At 47.2% G+C, this 16,645-nt stretch overlaps 1 protein-coding gene across 2 annotated transcripts; it reads left to right on the top strand.

Annotated features, from left to right (window-relative positions):
- The first annotated feature begins 12,009 nt into the window (after positions 1–12,009).
- Positions 12,010–14,696, top strand: EGR4 (early growth response 4). Of its 2 annotated transcripts, none has more exons than XM_059078873.2 (2): positions 12,010–12,453; positions 12,852–14,696. In XM_059078873.2, the coding sequence occupies exons 1-2, from the start codon at positions 12,318–12,320 to the stop codon at positions 14,165–14,167; spliced, it is 1,452 nt and encodes a 483-aa protein (XP_058934856.1). In that variant the 5' UTR covers positions 12,010–12,317; the 3' UTR covers positions 14,168–14,696. The 2 variants fall into 2 exon arrangements, with proteins under 2 accessions (XP_058934856.1, XP_058934857.2); XM_059078874.2 differs by having other exon boundaries at positions 12,021–12,453; positions 12,855–14,696.
- Positions 14,697–16,645: the final 1,949 nt, after the last annotated feature.

A 16,645-nucleotide genomic window follows, 5' to 3' on the forward strand; every position in this document is an offset into this window, starting at 1 on the left:
ATTCAAAAAAAAACCATCCTCTATGATCCTGAGTCTGCCCATCTCTCCAGCCTGACCCCACTTCCCCACTTCCTAACCTCTTTTACACCTTATGCTCCAGCCATCATGGCCTTCTGTCAGTTCCCTGAATCATTCTCTCTCCTCCACCCCTTTCTGTTACCTTCTGGCCTTTTCACATGCTATCCCTTTGCCTAGAACATTCTCCCCATTCAACTTTCCCTTTTTTCTCAGCTAACTTTTTACTCAACTTTCTGGTCTCAATTAGAATGTCACTTCCTTGAAGAAGCTTCCCCGAAATTTCTTGGCTAATAACTACCTTCTGCCTCATTCTATGATCCCAAACCACCCTGTCCTTCCCCTAGTTTCACATGCATCACACATTTCTGTAATAATCTACTGAAGTATTGATAAGCTAAGTCCTCAATAAATATTTAGATGAATGAATAAATGAGTGAAGGAGAGCAAAGATTAGAAGAAAATAGCTAGCCATAAAATTTAGGTCATGGGTGGGATAGGGAGGGTGGGAGGGAGACGCAAGTGGGAGGGAATATGAGGATAAATGTATACGTATAGCTGATTCACATTGTTATACAGAAGAAACTAACACAACAATGTAAAGCAATTATACTCCAATAAAGATGTTTAAAAAAATTAGGTCATGGCCTTCAGAGTACACTATGAAGCTACAGTCTTCAAAACAGTATGGTAATGGCACAAAAAGACATATAGATCAATGAAACAGGATAGAAAGCTTAGAAATAAACCCATGCACTTATCTACGATGAAGGAGGCAAGAATATACAATGGAGAAAAGACAGTCTTTTCAGTAAGTGCTGCTGGGAAAACTGAACAGCTACATGTAAAATAATGAAGTTAGAACATTCTGTAACATCATATACAAAAATAAACTTGAGATGGATCAAAGACCTAAATGTAAGATCAGATACTATAAAACTCCCAGAGGAAAACATAGGCAGAACACTCTTTGATGTAAATCACAGTGATATTTTTTTGGATCCATCTCCTACAGTAATGGAAATGTAAAAAAAAAAGGGGGGGGGACCTAATTAAACTTAAAAGCTTTTGCACAGCAAAGGAAACCATAAACAAAGCAAAAAGACAACTTATGGAATGGGAGAAAATATTTGCAAATAATGCTACCAACAAGGGATTAATTTCCAAAATATACAAACAGGTCATACAGCTTAATATTTAAAAAACAATTTTAAAAAATGGGCAGAAGAGGGACTTCCCTGATGGTCCAGTGGTTAAGACTCCATGCTTCCAATGAAGGGGGCATAGGTTCGATCCATGGTTGGAGAACTAAGATCCCATATGCTGTGTGGTGTGGTCAAAAAAAAAAAAAAAAATGGGCAGAAGTCCTAAATAGATATTTCTCCAAAGAAGACATACAGATGGTAAACAGGCACATGAAAAGATGCTCAATATCACCAATTATTAGAGAAATGCAAATCAAAACTACGATGAAGTATCACCTCACACCAGTCAGAATAGCCATCATTAAAAAGTCTACAAATAATAAATGCTGGAGAGAGTGTGGAGAAAAAAGGAACCCTCCTACACTGTTGATAGGAATGTAAATTGGTGCAGTCACTAGGAAGAACAGTATGGAGGTTCCTTGGAAAACTAAAATAGAGTTCCATCTGATCCTGCAATCGTGCTCCTGGGCATTTATGTGGAGAAAACTCTAATTTGAAAAGATACATGCACCCCAATGTTTATAGCAGCATTATTTACAATAGCCAAGACATGGAAGAAACCTATGTGTCCATTGACAGATAAATGCATAAAGATGTGGTACATATATACAATGGAATATTACACAGCCACAAAAAAATGAAATAATGCCATTTGTAGCAACATGGATGGACCTAGAGATTATCACACTAAGTGAAGTAAGTCAGACAGAGAAAGACAAATATCATATGATATCATTTATATGTGGAATCTAAAAAAATGATACAAATGAACTTATTTACAAAACAGAAAAAGACTCACAGCATAAAAAACAAACTAATGGTTACCAAAGGGGATGAGGCGGAGATAAATTAGGAGTTTGGGATTAACATCTATACACTATTATATATAAAATAGATAAACAATAAGGATCTACTGTATAGCACAGGGAATTATATTCAGTAACTTGTAATAACCTCTAGTGGAAAAGAATCTGAGAAAGAATGCATATATATGTATATGTATACACATGTATATGTGTGTGTGAATCACCTTGCTGTACACCTGAAGCTAACACAATGTTGTAAATTAACTATACTTCAATTTTTTTAATGTTTTTTTAAAAAAGCCATGTGGAGCAGAAAAATAGGCTGGCTAAGCAAGCTCTACTCAAATTCCTTACCCACAAAAATAATGAGATATAATAAAATGGATGTTGTTTTATACTGAAAAAAAAATTCAGGTCATGGTGACCACTCCCACCCCCATATAAGGAGGTGCCCAGAAAACATAGGGAGCACATCTGGGGTTGTCAGCGTTATCCACTATTTCCTTTTTTTAAAAAACATCTTTATTGGAGTATAATTGCTTTACAATAGTGTGTTAGTTTCTCCTTTATAACAAAGTGAATCAGCTATACATATACATATATCCCCATATCTCTTCCCTCTTGTGTCTCCCTCCCTCCCATCCTCCCTATTCCACCCCTCTAAGTGGCCACAAAGCACTGAGCTGATGTCCCTGTGCTATGCGGCTGCTTCCCACTAGCTATCGATTTTACATTTGGTAGTGTATATATGTCCATGCCACTCTCTCACTTTGTCACAGCTTACCCTTCCCCCTCCCAGTGTCCTCAAGTCCATTCCCTAGTAGGTCTGCATCTTTATTCCCGTCCTGCCCCTAGGTTCTTCATAAACTTTTTTTTAAAAAGATTCCATATAGGGCTTCCCTGGTGGCAAAATGGTTGAGAGTCCGCCGGCTGATGCAGGGGACGCAGGTTCATGCCCCAGTCCGGGAAGATCCCACATGCCGTGGAGTGGCTGAGCCCATGAGGCACGGCCACTGAGCCTGCGTGTCCAGAGCCTGTGCTCTGCAACGGGAGAGGCCACAGCAGTGAGAGACCCATGTATGACAAAAAAAAAAAAAAAAGATTCCATATATATGTGTTAGCATATGGTATTTGTTTTTCTCTTTCTGATGTACTTCACTCTGTATGACAGACTCTAGGTCCATCCACCTCACTACAAATAACTCAATTTCGTTTCTTTTTATGGCAGAGTAATATTCCATTGTATATATGTGCCAAATCTTCTTTATCCATTCATCTGTTGATGGACACTTAGGTTGCTTCCATGTTCTGGCTATTGTAAATAGGGCTGCAATGAACATTGTGGTACTCTTTTTAAATTATGGTTCTCTCAGGGTATATGCTCAGTAGCGGGATTTCTGGGTTGTATGGTAGTTCTATGTTTAGTTTTTTAAGGAACCCTCACACTGTTCTCCATAGTGGCTGTAAGAATTTACATTCCCACCAACAGTGCAAGAGTGTTCCCCTTTCTTCACACCCTCTCCACCATTTATTATTTTTAGGGTTTTGTTGTTGTTGTTGTTGTTTTTGCGGTACACGGGCCTCTCACTGTTGTGGCCTCTCCTGTTGTGGAGCACAGGCTCCGGATGTGCAGGCTCAGTGGCCATGGCTCACGGACCCAGACACTCCACGGCACGTGGGATCTTCCTGGACCGGGGTGGGGCACGGATCCGTGTCCCCTGCATCGGCAGGTGGACTCTCAACCACTGCGCCACCAGGGAAGCCCTATTATTTGTAGATTTTTTGATAATGACCATTCTGACTAGTGTGAGGTGATACCTCATTGTAGTTTTGATTTGCATTTCTCTAATGATTAATGATGTTGAGCATTCTTTCATGTGTTTGTTGGCAATCTGTATATGTTCTTTGGAGAAATGTCTATTTAAGTCTTCTGCCCATTTTTGGATTGGTTTGTTTGTTTTTTTGATATTGAGCTGCATGAGCTGCTTGTAAATTTTGGAGATTAATCCTTAGTAAGTTGCTTCATTTGCAAGTATTTTCTCCCATTCTGAGGGTTGTCTTTTCGTCTCATTTATGGTTTCCTTTGTTGTGCAAAAGCTTTTAAGTTTCATTAGGTCCCATTTGTTTATTTTTGTTTTTATTTCCATTTCTCTAGGAGGTGGGTCAAAAAGGATCTTGCTGTGATTTATGTCATAGAGTGTTCTGCTTATGTTTTCCTTATCCACTATTTCTTAACTGGATATACTGCTTCTCACATCACCTCTCATTGCTACAGAAAGTGCTTGTGCTTCGGCTGCCTAATTTTTTCATTCTAGCTCTCAGTCCTCAGACTGTAGGTAGAGCAAATAACATACTCCCATTTTCACAGGTGAGGAAATGCAAGCACAGAAAGATTGGGAATTTGTTCAAGGTCACAAAACAAGCTAACAGCAGAGCTGAGTTGGAATCTGTTCCCCTGACTCCAAGCTTGAGGTCACTACTCTATTATGGGATTCTCTATGACCCTGCAGGCCGTGTGTGCCTACTCTGGCCTTTATGGGGACTGGATTTAGAAGTCCTGTTGACGTTCCTTCCATTCCCTACCTCCCTGTTTCAGAAACCTGCTGTACATGATTGATAAAGCCAGTTCTGTTCTGGGCCCCAGCTTGCTGCTATCTGGGCAGGGGCCCCTGGGGCCTTCCCCCTCATGCCCTACTGAGGAAAGGTCCCTGCTGGAGTCTTCACATGGCACACCACATGCATGTGTGGGACCCACTGGTTGCCAAGCCAAATATGGCTCCAGATTATTCTAGGAAACAAATACATTGTTTTGCTTTGGATTGCAGGAATTGCTAATTAGGGCTTTTTATTTTGGGCAGTGCTCCTTGGAGCTCGCAGACAGATGGAGTATGCAACTTGCTCCAGGGGCATTGTTAAGCAGAGGGAAATATCCACTTCTGCCCCCATTATGAGAACCTGCAGAACCCCGTGCTGCCCAGCTCCTGCCCTCAAGACCTGCGGTGGAGGGCTCTTGGGAGGCTTCCTGGCTCCCACTGGTTTCCCCTTCTCCAGGAATTGCTCTCAAAACCCAAGTGTAAGCCCCTAGTGGCCTTGTCAGGTATATTACTCTGACCCCTAGCCAGATTATTGTCCTAGGAAGAACAGCAGAGGTCTTTCCTGGGATCTCCTACCTGGAATTGAGAATGAGAACCCATTCATCACAGGAGGTGGGCATGGAGAATACAGAATCTGCTAGTGGCCAGGGTTTCAGTCATCAGTGGGAGAAAAGAGGAAGAGCTGAAAGTATCTGAAAAACTCTTTGCCTCTGGTTCCACTAGCTCCTGACACCAGCTGTGTTCGTACTCCCTTGCAGCTTGGTTGTTTGACACTCCCTTGGATTCTGTGAGCTGATAAATTCTTTTCTTTTTCTTTTTCTTTTTTTTTGACTAAACTAATTCAGGTTGCATTTCTATCACTTGCAACCAGAAGTCTAGCTTAATGGTGGAGAGTGTTCAGGGACACACAGAGGACTCAGGCTATGGCTCAGTGGCCCAGCTATAGATTAACTGCCTGAGTATTTTGGAGTTATGTTGTCGGATCCCAGTACACTGACTAATCTACTTCAAAGCAGTTTAAGGAAAACTATTACTAGATGGGGGAGGAGAGATGATAAAAAAAAAAATAGGAGATAAGCGCAGGTGAGAGTTAACAGGAGGAGGCCAGGGAGAAGAGAAGCACACCAGGTTGGTTTAACGGGCTTCTTTCTGATTCCGCTTCTGTTCTAGAGCTATAGGCCTCTCAGTCTACTCTCAGCCTCTTTTTCACCTTCTCAGCTCATGAATTGAAAACCAATGTTCTGAACACCATTACCTAATCAGATAAAAACACATATCAAGATCTAAGTCCATTACTGTCCACGAAGGGAGAACCAGGCTTAGAGAAAAAGGGGTGGTGGGAGGCTGATTCCAAATTCCAGGGTGGGTAGCAGCATAGAGACGTCATTCTGTCCATCCCCCTGCCTCTGACCCTCCTAGAACCCATTCTACTCACACCTCTTCTGTGATCAGCTCCGTCCAATGTTGACTTTGCCCAAGGAGGAATGCAGAATGGAAGATAAGAGAAAGAATAACCTCCCTCCCTTCTGTGGGAGAAAAGCTTAGAAGCTGCTTTGGAAGAATCTAAGAAGCTTTTCCTGAATGGTTTGCAGCTGCCTTGCCTGTTCTCCTCTCCACCTCCCCCATGACTCAAACTAGAAAAAACAAAACTAAGGAGGGTGCAGAAGCCCCTATACCCCATGTCCCCATGCCAGTCCATGTGAAAACAGCCTCATCTCTAGTGCCCAGTGTGGGGTTGTAAGAAGCATGAGGAAGGCTCCCACTCAGATGTCTTTGGGTGAGACATTAAGGCCCTAGATCACAGAAAAGGAAATAAAGAGCAAGGTCCTGTGAAAAGTTCCTTGTCTTTATTGATAACTTTTAGAATGCAAATTAAAATATCATGGGGATACCTTTTTCTGCTTACCAGTTGGCTCTCATATGCTGCTCTCTGGTCTGCAAATTGGAACAATCTTTTTAGAGGAAGGTTTGACAACATATATTGTAATTTTAAATATTTCTACCTTGACCTAGGAATTCTACTTTTTGGAATCTATTCTATGGTTATGGTTTGTATATTATGGTTATACAAATCCTGGCACTCTCATTAATCTTAACCTTGTACACTCGGGTAAGTTTCTTAACCTCCTCATGCCTCGATTTCTCCATCACTATCTCCATGAAGTAGAGATAGTAATAGTACTTAGCAAGTTGTTGTGAGGATTAAATTGTGAGTATATGTAAAGGTCTCAATACCCAGTTAATAGTGCCCACAGTAAGTGGTATACAAATGTTAGCTAGCATACTGTATTATTATTACCCCTATCAGTACACCAAGTATACATAAAGGGCTATGCCCAGCCAGATTCTTCATAATAGTGAAAAAAAGGAACTATCAAGTTAAAAATTAGGTACATCTACATGATGGAATACTCTGAAGCAATTGTTATTAATACTATAGATTAGTCTGTACCATGATTGGGGGGAAAAAAGAAACTGTTCAAGGTACAATGTCAAGTTAGTTACAAGAGTGTGTATAGTAGGATACCATTGGTATCACTAATGATGAGGATAACGATGCTACAGCTGAATAGATGCACGTTGAATGAATATGCATGAAGAAAAATCTATAGGAATCAAGCTAAAACTTTTAAGCTGTATATATCTGGGTAGAGAAGGGAAAGATATTTTCACTTTTTACATTATAAATGTTAACATGTTTGTCTTTTTCCAGTGAGCCTATGTTACTTGTGTGGTCATTAAGAAAAATAATAATGGTGAGAACCCAAACCACATACCAACAACTGAACATGGTCGGGGAAGAGGCAGGGGACAGAGAAGGACCCTGATGATGGGTACCTTGCCTCAGGGACAGATGCTGGACTCCTTCTGACCTAGTGGTCAGTGAAGCCTAGGGGCACCGCAGGGTCTTGGGGACAGGAGCTGTGTACTGCAGAAGTTGCAGCTGGAGGCAAACTTCATCTCTGCTACAGCCTCAATGGCCTTATTCCGTGTTAGTCTGATGTCTGGATCTTGCCTCTGTCCATGCTTTTAAATAAATCCTTTAGGGAGAGAGAATGAGAGGCAGTGGAAGGGGGTATGGGAGAGAAGAAGAAAGGAGAGGAAGAGGGGCCAGAGGAGAGAGGAGAGGAAGAGAGGAAAGAAAAATACTATGTGCCTGCATCTCCATGGCCCCAGGAAGTGGGACGTGGAGCTGCTCCTCAGCATTCTGTGCCAGGAGTCGCCATGGAGACTGAGCGCTGGCCTCTTCATGATTAATACTCTGAGGCAGCTGTCTTCTTGGAGTCTTTTAAAATATACACTATTATTTGAACACAATGATATTTAGAGCAGAAAGATCAAGGTGGGGAGTGGGGGAGGAGACAGTTGCATTACAGTTGCATGATGACATGGGCTGGGCCCTTCCCAGGAGACAGAAAAGGGAGGCTTACTTCTCTGATCCCTCTCCCTCTTCCCTCCCTGGATCCAGAGCTTCCAGTCTCATCCACTACGACATAAGCATCAGCATCCCAAGGGCCCATGCAGCGCCCCTGGCACAGGGCTGTATTCAATGAACATTTGATGAATGAATTTGTTCATTCATTAATTCATTCAGTAATCGTCTATTCAGTGCTTGTCTAGAAAGTAAACTGTCCTTCCATCACCTTTTCCCATGGACATCCAAAATTTCCTCTCAGCCTCCCCAGAGTCACATACACGCCATCACCACCACCACCTTTCACAATGGCTCCTAAGAACCTGGCATGCTCTCCTCCTCAGCATGTGTCTGGTGTGACCCACAGTGTTCCTAATGGCAGTCACTCCAGAGAATTCTTGCAGGGATGGAAACCAGCCAGATGGAGTTTTCACATTTGAAAAGCTAGAGGAAGATTCTCTACCTAAAGCCATCTTAAAGTTAAACTTTTTGTAAAAGGAATGATCTTTTCCTAAATTATCTTGTGGAGTAAGCTAGCCTGGGTTTGACTCTCAGTTCCACCACTGAATAGAAGTATAGCCTTGAGTGACTTGTTTAACCTTTTCAAGTCTGTTTCCTCATCTGTGAAATGGGTCTTCAATTCCTTATTCCATAGAGCTTTTGTAATGATTAAATGATATGTTTGTAGAGTGCTCAGTGTGTGAGATTTCCTTCTTGTGTGTAAATTCATGTTTTTATATTTGAAGTGTGAATTAAAGTAGAGCTCATAGATCTAAACTCCTCTCTCTTCCATGCCCACCCAAAGACCTTTATTCTATCTGGGCCCAGAATCTTTTGTCTTTTCTTTTTTTTTTTTTTTTTTTATCTTGGCCACACCATGCAGCTTGCAGGATCTTAGTTCCCCGACCAGAGACTGAACCCAGGCCACAGCAGTGAAAACACCAAATCCTAACCACTAGACCACAAGGAATCTATTTTTAAGCTGTTAAAATTTCGGAGTAAGATGGACTGAGCTGGGAAGGGCTACAAAATGCCCATTCCCTCTTTATAGTCCCTCCTCCTCCCCAAGGAGCCAAATGTAGATGCAACTGTCCTCCAGAGGTAACCATCCCATGTGCGAGAGTGTGTATATGTGTGGCCACTGAAGGTACGGGGCTCAGGGGTAGGAACGTGGGCCAGAGCACAAGCTGTATCCCCCATCTCCTCTCCTATTCACTCTTTCCTCCCCAGCTCTGCCTGCAGGCCTGGCCTCTAACAAAAGGAAGCTGGACCTTTGTCTTAACACAGACCTAGCCCAACTGACCTTGGCAAAGAGCAGCAATGGCCTGGGAACTTGCCAAAGGAGTAGGAGAATTATCCATGACTAAGAAGGAGGAGGAATGCCGTGGCAGAGGGAAGAACAGCAGAGAGATGGAGAACCTGGGGCTGGCCAATCTGGCCTGACGGGGCAACCTGGCGAGCCCTGGACACAGGCCTAGCCAAACTCCTCCACTCCCCCTCCCTCCCAGGCAGCAAGAGGCCAGCATGGATTTGAGACATGTGTGCCCTATATGTCTGGTGTGGGATCACCTGGCCTTAGCAATACATTTGGATTAGAATCAAACCGAGAGTCTGAAACAGAGTATAAAGGACATGCTGCCCCGTGTGTCTAACCCTTACAGACAAGTGCTGGGTTTCTGCATTTCCTAAATGGAAACACATGTGCTGCTAACATAGAACTATGTCTGTGGCATTTGTTAGGTCATGCTGCACGTGCATGATTTCCAGACACAAGAGAATAAATGCAAGTGTGTCAGTATGTATTTTGCAGGTGATTATGTGATGACATATTCTGTGAACACACTTGTAGCATTGTTGTGGGGTGGTGGGAGGGCAGCTAGGGATGGAGATGGATCTCACAGTCCTTGTAGAATAAAAACCAAAATCCACCTTCTGGTCCATAGTAAGCACTTAAGGAATGAATACTGAATGAACAAACATTGAGAAGCTGAATGAATGGATGAATGTTTGCATAATGAACACAGGGTGAAAGACCTGAGAATTTGGTGGAATTTGGGCATTCTTGGCACTCTCTCTTGAAAAAGGACACTGGGCAAGGGGGGCTGGGAGATACACTGCCAGTCATACTGTAGCCCATCACCCCTGAATGGCTTTGTGCCCATTCCTAAGTAAGTAGAGAAGTAAGAGAGAATCCCAGTCCTGCCCCTCCTACCTTCTGGCACCCAGAGTCCTAAGAATTGATGCTCTTCATAAAGAAAAACATATTATCCCATGTATACACCTAATCCCTTAATTTGGTGCAGAAAGGAGTTAAGTGAACTATAACACAAAATAAAATGAAAAATTTTAAAAGATGAGAAGATACAACAAAGGGGAAAACCACAGCAGAAGAGAGATGAGATAAGGAGAGTAGGCAGGCTTCTTTGCAGGAGTTGACTAGCCTTCTGCAGCCAATATCCATGGCTTCCATAAGGATATGAAATATTTTTTAAAGTTTTTCAGAAGCAGCCCAATTATTCCAGGAACTGCTTCCAGGGAAATATAGCCTGTAGATTCTCTGCGTGCTCCTGGGAACAACACCCCTAGAGTAAAGTCATTTATACAAAGGTAGAAAAAAAAGTTTACTACACAAGCATCTCAAACCCTGTGGATGAGAGAAGAGGGATTGGCCCTACTTCTCTGGAGGACAAATGCCAGTTGTATTAAAATTTTACATACTCTTTGATCCAGAGTTACACTCATTGGAATTTATCCCACAGATATATTCACATTTATTTACTCAAGGACTACAACAACGATGAAAAGCAAAAGGTTGGAAACTTCCTATACGCTAATGGATAGAGGACAAACTGACCTCCCTTACAGTGGAGTACTATACAGCCTTAGAAAAGAATGACCAACCTCTCTATGTTTGGACATGGAGCAATCGCTCAGCTATTATAAGTGGGGGAAAATTCTATTGCAGGACAGTGTGTATGTGTATGCTTGCAGTATGCATAATTTCTTTTCTTAAAGAATACACAGGGGCTTCCCTGGTGGTGCAGTGGTTGAGAATTCGCCTGCCAGTGCAGGGGACACGGGTTCGTGCCCCGGTCCGGGATGATCCCACGTGCCGCGGAGCGGCTGGGCCCGTGAGCCATGGCCGCTGAGCCTGCGCGTCCGGAGCCTGTGCTCTGCAACGGGAGAGGCCGCAACAGTGAGAGGCCCGCGTACCGCAAAAAAAAAAAAAAAAAAAAAAAAAAAAAAAAAAAAAAGAATACACAGGAAATTTAGACGTGGCTACCTCAGGAGGGAGGTGAGTAGAGAAAAGAGAGACTTTTACTTTTCAATTTATAATATACCCTCTGTGCTAATTGACGTTTTCTCTCGCGATATGATCCTTTTTAATTTAAATAAGTTATTTTTCCTAGAACTAAACAACAAAAAACTATTAAGAATATGAAAAACACACAGATGTGAGCAAATAATGAATAATGGCAATAATCTCTACGGTTAATTGAGTGTCCCGTGCCTAGAATTTCATATGCTCTAACCCAATTAATCTTTATAGCAAATCTATGAAGTAGACGTACGTATCTCCATTTCACAGGTGAGGAAACTGACGTTCGGGGAGATGAAATGACAGAGCTAGAAGGTGGCAGAGAGAGGATTCGAACGCAAACTGTGGAATCCCGAAGCCCACTGTCTTTCCTAACCGTCCTTCGGCCTCTGCCTCCATGAGAGAAGTGCACTTACTTGACGTCCGGACCCACGCGACGCAGCGCCCCATCCAGGCGCACCCGCGGTCCCAGCGCGCACGGGGCTCCACGTTCAGGGAGTGCGCGCGCACGCAGCGGCGCGGCCCCGGCGGCGGCTGTGGCGAAGACGTCACAGCCCGAGTTTTCCTTTTCGGGAGTCCCCGGTACACATCCTGTGTCCATGTTTGGGCATTTACGTCACGGCGGCTGGGCCGGGGCCTCCCGAAATGGCAGTGGCCCTGGGAGTCGGAAGCCCTGAGCCAGCGCCGCCGCTGCTATATAAGTGGGGGGGCCGCGGGTTGGGGGAGCCCGGCTGCGCTTTGGACAGGCGAGGAACCGCCACCCGAGGCGGGTCCCAGCGAGCAAGGGAGCCTCGGCCACCACCACCCCCCCAACCCTTTCCCAGAGGTGAGAGTCCGGAGCCAGGAGCCCAAGAGCCTAGGTCTGCGAGGCGCTGGGCGCCCCGACTGTCGGCCTCCCGGCCATCCGCGCGCCCCCAAGCCCAGCGGGCGAGGCCCTCGGAGCCCCGCAGCCGCAGCCGAGCCATGATCCACCTTAGCGAGTTTTCTGGCCCCGACGCGCTCCTGGTAAAGTCCACCGAGGGCTGCTGCTCTGAACCCAGTACCGAACTGACCCGGCTGCCCGCCAGGGACCCACCCGCAGCCGCCGGCTATCCCGGAGGTAAGGAGCGCGGCCAGGGGTGCTCAGACGGCGGCGCAGCGCGGGGACGCAAGGTGCCTGAGAACAGGCAGGGACTGGGACCCTGGAGCTGTGGGGCTAGGGGCGGAGGAGATTCGGGGTCCTGTGTGTGTGCACCCCCAATGCCACCCCCACCCGGCCTCCGGCGCCTCCGCAGGAACCTGTGCGTGTATCAAGGCGTCCTTTTGCCTTTGCACGTGTGTTTTGCGTGTGCATGTTTGTATGTGCGTCTTGGGGCGTATGCTGGCTCCGGCTGGATCAGAATGTGCAAAAGGCACGTTGTGTGTGCCAGAGCGCACCAAGGGCTTCTTGGGTAGGGGCTGCGGGCTCCGAGGCACGGCCTTTGATGTGCGCGGAGCTGATTCCTGCTCCCTCCTCAGCAGGTGACTTCTTGAGCTGGGCCTTGAGCAGCTGCGGCGCCGGGGGGGACTTAGCCGACTCCTGCTTCCTGGAGGGGCCTGCGCCCACGCCTCCTCCCGGCCTCAGCTACAGTGGTAGCTTCTTCATCCAGGCAGTACCCGAACACCCGCACGATCCGGAGGCACTCTTCAACCTCATGTCGGGCATCCTAGGCCTGGCACCTTTCCCAGGCGCTGAGGCGGCAGCATCCCGGTCTCCTCTGGACGCCTCTTTTCCCGCAGGCTCCGACGCCTTGCTGCCGGGACCGCCAGACCTTTTCTCCCCGGATCTGGGCGCTACCGTCTTCCCAGAGGCATTCTGGGAGGCCTCACCCTCGGCGGGCGCCCCCTCACAGTGCCTGTATGAGCCTCACCTCTCCCCACCCGACGTTAAGCCCGGCCTCCGAGCTCCTCCGGCTTCTCCTGCGCTGGACACTGCCTCGGCCTTCAAAGGTCCCTACGCTCCATGGGAGCTGCTCTCAGCCGGGGCTCCAGGGAGCTGTGGGTCACAGGGAGGCTACCAGGGCGCCCCGGAGGCCCGTTTCCCCCCGATGGGGGCCAAGATTGAAGACCTGCTGTCCATCAGCTGCCCCGCGGAGCTGCCGGCCGGCGCCTCCAGCAGACTGTACACCACGGGGGCCTACGATGCTTTCCCGCTGGCCCCGGGTGACTTAGGGGAGGGAACCGAGAGCCTCCCGGGGCTCCTGACCCCTACTAGTGGGGAGGGAGGGAGTGGCGGCGAAGGCGGAGAGTTTCTAGATGGTACGCAGCCTGAGCTTTCCCCGCTGGGCCTCCGCAGCGCCGGGGCGGACTTCCCGAAACCTCTGGTGGCGGACCTCCCCGGGAGCAGTGGCATGCCTGAGCCTCCAGGACCGCCGCCGGTCCCATTCTCCACAGCCAAGGCGCGGCGCAAGGGGCGCCGGGGCGGAAAGTGCAGCGCGCGCTGCTTCTGCCCTCGGCCGCACGCCAAGGCATTTGCTTGCCCGGTGGAGAGCTGTGTGCGCAGCTTTGCGCGCTCTGACGAGCTCAACCGCCACCTGCGCATCCACACGGGCCACAAGCCGTTCCAGTGCCGCATCTGCCTCCGCAACTTCAGCCGCAGCGACCACCTTACCACACACGTGCGCACCCACACAGGCGAGAAGCCCTTTGCCTGCGACGTGTGCGGCCGTCGCTTCGCGCGCAGCGATGAGAAGAAACGGCACAGCAAGGTGCACCTCAAGCAGAAGGCGCGCGCCGAGGAGCGGCTCAAGGGCCTTGGCTTTTACTCGTTGGGCCTCTCCTTCGCTGCGCTGTGAGGGTGAAATGGGTTTGCACATTGGGGCGCCGCACTCCGGTGCGCACGAGAAAACCTGCCCACCCCTCCCCGCTCCTCTGCCCACTTTTTTCCGGCACGCCCTAGGGCGGGCCTCTGGTCCGGCTTCTAGTTCCCTTGAAGCGCCCGCCGCACACTCCCCGTACAGCACTAGCTCCATGGACAGCTCCCGCGGCCCGGGCGCTGTCTTCCGAGTCAGCCGCGCTTCGGAGGGAAGTTCTCTCAGGCCACCCACTGAGTAGGCACTTCCCTGGGACTTAAGACACTCTTTTGTAATGGCGCACGCCCCACGCCTTGTCCTAGACCCCCAGAGACGGGCAGGGGCAGAGCCGAGCTGGTCTCGCGCGGGATTTTGTACAGCAATGTCGTTTTCAGCAGCCGTTGGTTGTAACGTTTTGCTTTGGGGTTATTTCCTTTTTTGTTGTCGTTAATTTTTGTAAAGCAGACGCTACTCTCAAGCAGTTGAAAAAACTGTTTATTTTTGCAATTAAAATTATTGTGCTAAAAGCTTACTGAATCTGCCATCCAAGCTCCTGACCATTCCCGCACCCACTCCCCCAGGAGTATATGTGCCAGAAGAGAAAGGAGGTCCTCATGCTCATGGCATCATTAAACACCTACCGTCAGGCACTTTGGCGCGTGGTAGGCATTCAATAAATATGTACTGAATTAACGAATGAATTTAATCACAGCTGATGTAAGGGTTCAAGGTGTTTCTGGAACTTGAGAGTGGTTGAGAGGCTTAGATATTAAACATTGTGCATATATTATCCTCCTCAGTCCTCACAATCCTGAGTGCAGCATGAGGAAGCAAAGTACATAACTTGCTAGGTAACCCAGCTAGGAACAGACAGGGTCAAACTTAGATGTGTCTGGCTCCAAAGCCAGTGCTTTTTTCCCCAACCCCAGAATGGCGGCACCTCAGCTTATCAGCACTATTTGGAAAGGCATCCTACCAAGAGGTGAAATAGATTTGGCAACTAGAGGGAGCTCCAGGCAGTAGCAACAGCAGCAAAAGACTGCAGTATTTCAGTGCTGTTTGTGAACACCCAGAGCTTTGGGTATCACAGAGGCTCCAGCCAGTGCCTATGCATCTGTATGAGAATCACATGCTGTCAGGCCCAAAAGGGACTCAGCATTCAGCTAGACCGTTGATGGGCAGAGCCAAGCCCAGTAAGGAGAGGGTGCTTGCCAGAGGCTGCTTCTTCAAAGAGCAGCCCATTTACCATTTAGTCAAGCGCTGGCCACAGCCCCCTTTCCCTAACTCTCCTTCCAGATGAAACTTCCATGGCTTTTCGGGGCGGGGGGCGGACGGTGGAGCTAGGAGGGTGGTGAGGAAAGTATGATCCTGTGATGGGGAAAATGGGGAATGGGTGAAACTTCTCCCCCCCCCCCAACCTTTACTCCCTAAACTCCTAACCCAAAAGCTTTTACTCTTTCTGGCGATCTTGGGTAGACGCTGGAGCATTAAAATCCTGCTGTGCTCCCATCTCTCCTCCCCAACAACTCCTCTCTGCTAAGGAAAGGATAGAGCCTGTCTGAGGGCTTCATTCTTTTCTGAGCTGAGCTATTCTTGAATTAAGAGAGTCCTACAGCCCTAGGATGCCAGATCAACCCAGCTTCTAATCCTTTGGCTACTTCATCCCTTCACTCTCAGATGTGCTCACCCTCCACCCCCACAGTCCAGTTGACCAGAGACAAAATTATCAATTCAATTATCCGTGAATTCCACCCATTTTTCTCCCTGAGTGGTAAGTGCTTTCATGTGGTTGAGTACCTTGCATCTAATAAACCAATTTGTGGTAAAGGATTCAATACTACCTCTTCTAGGAGAGTTAACATTTTAATAGAGCAGCCTATAGAGGGCAATGTTTAACCCCGTAGTGAGGCTCAAATGATGGACCATCAGGCACTGTAATAGGGAAGTGGTAGATTCATGGAGACATAAGATGATGATGACTCTCATTATCTTACTATCTAAGTGACCACACCTTTCACTTACAGGCATGGACCACCTGACTTCACTTTCCATGCAGAGTAGGGTAAGAAAGAGCATAAAGGCCCAGATTTCAAGCAACTGGTCCCAAACCACACAACCTGAACAAAGGAAGAAGGGCAGACAGGCTGTAGGTGGGTGGTGTCTAACCAGTCCACCCTTGCCCCCTTGAGCAGCATCCCATCACGTACTATCAGCTCTGTTGTGCCCCACTTTATCCTCATACCCACCTAGGCCTAAAATCACTGATGAGAAAATTGCACCCCAAAGAAGTGACTTAGTCGTGGTGCTGGTACCAGGGCCCAGCCTGGTTCTACCACTCCCAGCTGAGAAGTCCCTCCTATTACTCCCAAGGGAAACTGCTCCATTTACTGGAACTTCTTCCCCTAGGGACTTTGAGGGAAAAGAATGTTAGGCCAGAGATGGAAAGAATTAAATAAAACAATCAGAAAATCGTCCCAAACC

Source organism: Kogia breviceps, chromosome 11 (genome assembly GCF_026419965.1).
Source record: "Kogia breviceps isolate mKogBre1 chromosome 11, mKogBre1 haplotype 1, whole genome shotgun sequence".
NCBI lineage: Eukaryota > Metazoa > Chordata > Mammalia > Artiodactyla > Physeteridae > Kogia > Kogia breviceps.